Source organism: Sinocyclocheilus rhinocerous, unplaced genomic scaffold (assembly GCF_001515625.1).
Source record: "Sinocyclocheilus rhinocerous isolate Xijiao unplaced genomic scaffold, SAMN03320098_v1.1 scaffold198, whole genome shotgun sequence".
NCBI lineage: Eukaryota > Metazoa > Chordata > Actinopteri > Cypriniformes > Cyprinidae > Sinocyclocheilus > Sinocyclocheilus rhinocerous.
Window position 1 is genome coordinate 146,868 of NW_015635035.1, and position 2,808 is coordinate 149,675.

The 2,808-nt window shown below is 37.0% G+C and overlaps 1 protein-coding gene across 1 annotated transcript in view; it reads left to right on the forward strand.

The window, feature by feature from the left end:
* The window catches only part of LOC107746259 (low-density lipoprotein receptor-related protein 1B-like), a 182,606-nt gene that overhangs the window by 127,908 nt on the left and 51,890 nt on the right, over positions 1-2,808 (forward strand). Inside the window, exon 52 of the mRNA XM_016560390.1 lies at positions 2,448-2,588. Within this exon, the coding sequence (XP_016415876.1) occupies positions 2,448-2,588 (141 nt within the window). The remainder of the gene's footprint in view (positions 1-2,447; positions 2,589-2,808) is intronic.

Genomic DNA, 2,808 nt, shown 5'->3' on the forward strand with positions numbered 1-2,808 from the left:
TTTCTCCTTAGCTAGAGACTCTGGATCTCTCACTTTTGTCTCTTTTAAAGCTTTAGAAGAGATCTCAATAACTACACACTGTGCTCAAATATTTCTCCTTAGCTAGAGACTCTGGATCTCTCATATTTGTCTCCTCGAAAGTTTAGAAGAGGTCTCAACAACATCACACACTGTGCTCAGATATTTCTCCTTAGCTAGAGACTCTGGATCTCTCATATTTGTCTCCTCGAAAGTTTAGAAGAGGACTCAACAACATCACACACTGTGCTCAGATATTTCTCCTTAGCTAGAGACTCTGGATCTCTCATATTTGTCTCCTCGAAAGTTTAGAAGAGGACTCAACAACATCACACACTGTGCTCAGATATTTCTCCTTAGCTAGAGACTCTGGATCTCTCAAATTTGTCTCAAACGTTTAGAAGAGATCTCAACAACATTACACAATTTGTTCAGATTTTTCTCCTACACTAAAGACTCGGGAGCTCTCACATTTGTCTCCTCTAAATTTCAGAAGTGATCTCAATAACTTTACAAAGTGTGCACCAAGTCAAATGCCTCAATATGACCTCAAACATTTCTTCCATATAATATATATTAATAATCAAATTAATCAATTAATAATCAAGACTGAGTCATAAGCCATTCATGTGCCTTTCAGCAAAGAAAGCTCCAGGGTTGCATTTTCTGTAAACAGTTTTGATTAAGGCATCCACTACATTACTATTTCCAACAACAAATTATGAGCCACATAAGTACAAGTACAAGTACATAAACATTGTCCTATAAAAAGTAACATTATCCTTATTTCTGCATAATTTCTCTGTCAATATAGCTTTTAACTCTGAATTTAGAGTTCTGATTTTCCCCCCTTTATTTAGTGCCTTTCAAGTACTTGATTTGATGCACACTTTGTAAAGTTGTTGAGATCTCTTCTAAAGCATTACAGGAGACAAATATGAGACCCCCAGATTATTTAGCTAAAGAGAAAAATCTAAGCACAGTGTGTGATGTTGTTGAGATCTCTTCTAAAGCTTTAAATGAGAAAAATATGAGACCACCAGAGTCTTTAGCTAAGGAGAAAAATCTGAGCACAGTGTGTGATGTTGTTGAGATGTCTTCTAAAGCTTTAAAAGAGACACATGTGAGAGATCCAGTGTCTGTAGCTAAGGAGAAATATCTGAGCACAGTGTGTGATGTTATTGAGATCTCTTTTAAAGCTTTAAAGGAGACCATTGTGAGATTGCTAGAGTTTTTGTCTCAGGAGACAAGTTTGAGAAGCAGGAGACTCAAGCAAAAATCTCCATTCGATCTTAAAGTAACCTCATTTCTGTCTAGGATAAATATTTGAGCTGTTAAAGCGATCTCACTTTTGATTTTTCTTTCCTATGGGTAGGCTTTGAATAAGCAACAGACCGAGAAGCAGAGCTGTTGAGAAATGCATTTTTTCTACCTTTGGTCACTATAGATACCTGCTTTTCCCTTAAGGAATTTGCTAAAGCTAATTTTATTTATAAAGTAAACTGAATACCACAAAAATCAACATTGAAATAGTAAAAATGTGCCGTATTTTAATGGAAAAAGTGAGGCAATTCTTAGTTAATTAAAGCCCTACTGTGAGCCTTAGGCTGCTCTGTGCTCATATTATTTGTACTATACATTCTTAATTAAGAAGTACTTCAATTATTGGGGTTTTCTAAAAAATGTTTTAGAACTATTTTTTACTTAAAGCTGAAACATCTGTGGGCTTTTTGATGGAGAACTTGGAGAACTTGGTTCACAACATGAAAGGACAGCCTCTCCACAGGACATCACCCCTGTTCATACAGCAGACTAAGCAGACTAGAGAACTTATTGAACAGAAGTTAAAATATGAAATAAAAAGCCTAGGAAAATGATTCATAGCAAAAAAGATTCAACGAGAGTTTTCATTAGTTCTTAGAAAATCTAACCCAAGAAATCTGCACATCATTTTATTGAAAAGTAACATCACATACCTTTGTTGTTTCATATTCATCTTCAAGGTTCACATAGTTCATCCAAAAAATTACATTCTGTCATAATTTACTAACACCTTATGTCATTTAATATTATTTTGGATATTACGTGTGTCTTTCTTTCTTTCTTTGGAAAATGAAATTTATTTTTTCAGAATGTCTGAATTTCTCAAGTCAAGTGGACAACATTTTATAGTAGTTTTGTGGTGATTTTTTTGTCCTTTTTGGGGCCTGACAGTATAAATCGCTGAACACTTTAATTGTAACAAGAGCAGCTTGGACATTCCACTAAAAATCTGCTTTTGTGTCCCACAGATGAAAAAGTAATCAAACTCGTTTTAAAATTAATGCTGACAGAATTTAGTTGAGTATTTTTGTGTGAGCTATCCCTTTAAGATCTCTGCTTGGTAGCGAAGTGTGTCACTATGTTGACAGTCCTCACTCTTTACGCAGTGTACCGCTCATGTGGGCCAGATGAGTTCCGCTGTGCTGATGGCCGATGCCTTCTCAGCGCCCAGTGGGAGTGTGATGGTTACCCAGACTGCCCTGACCACTCTGATGAGCTGCCCCTCAACCTCAAATGCCTGGCTGCCGGTAATGGCCCAACAGAGCTGTGCCTGAAATATGTTTGACTGATGGATGTGGGGCTTACTGAACATCTGAGGGAATACAAGTGGCCAAGGGACATCATGGATAAAAGCAGGGGGCTGAAGTGGATAACTTTGACCTGCGGGGATGGCATGTTTTCAGCTGAGCGTATCAAGCATTTATTTCTTTTTTTTTAAAAGCCTTGCACTTACTGGCAGTTGCAGGA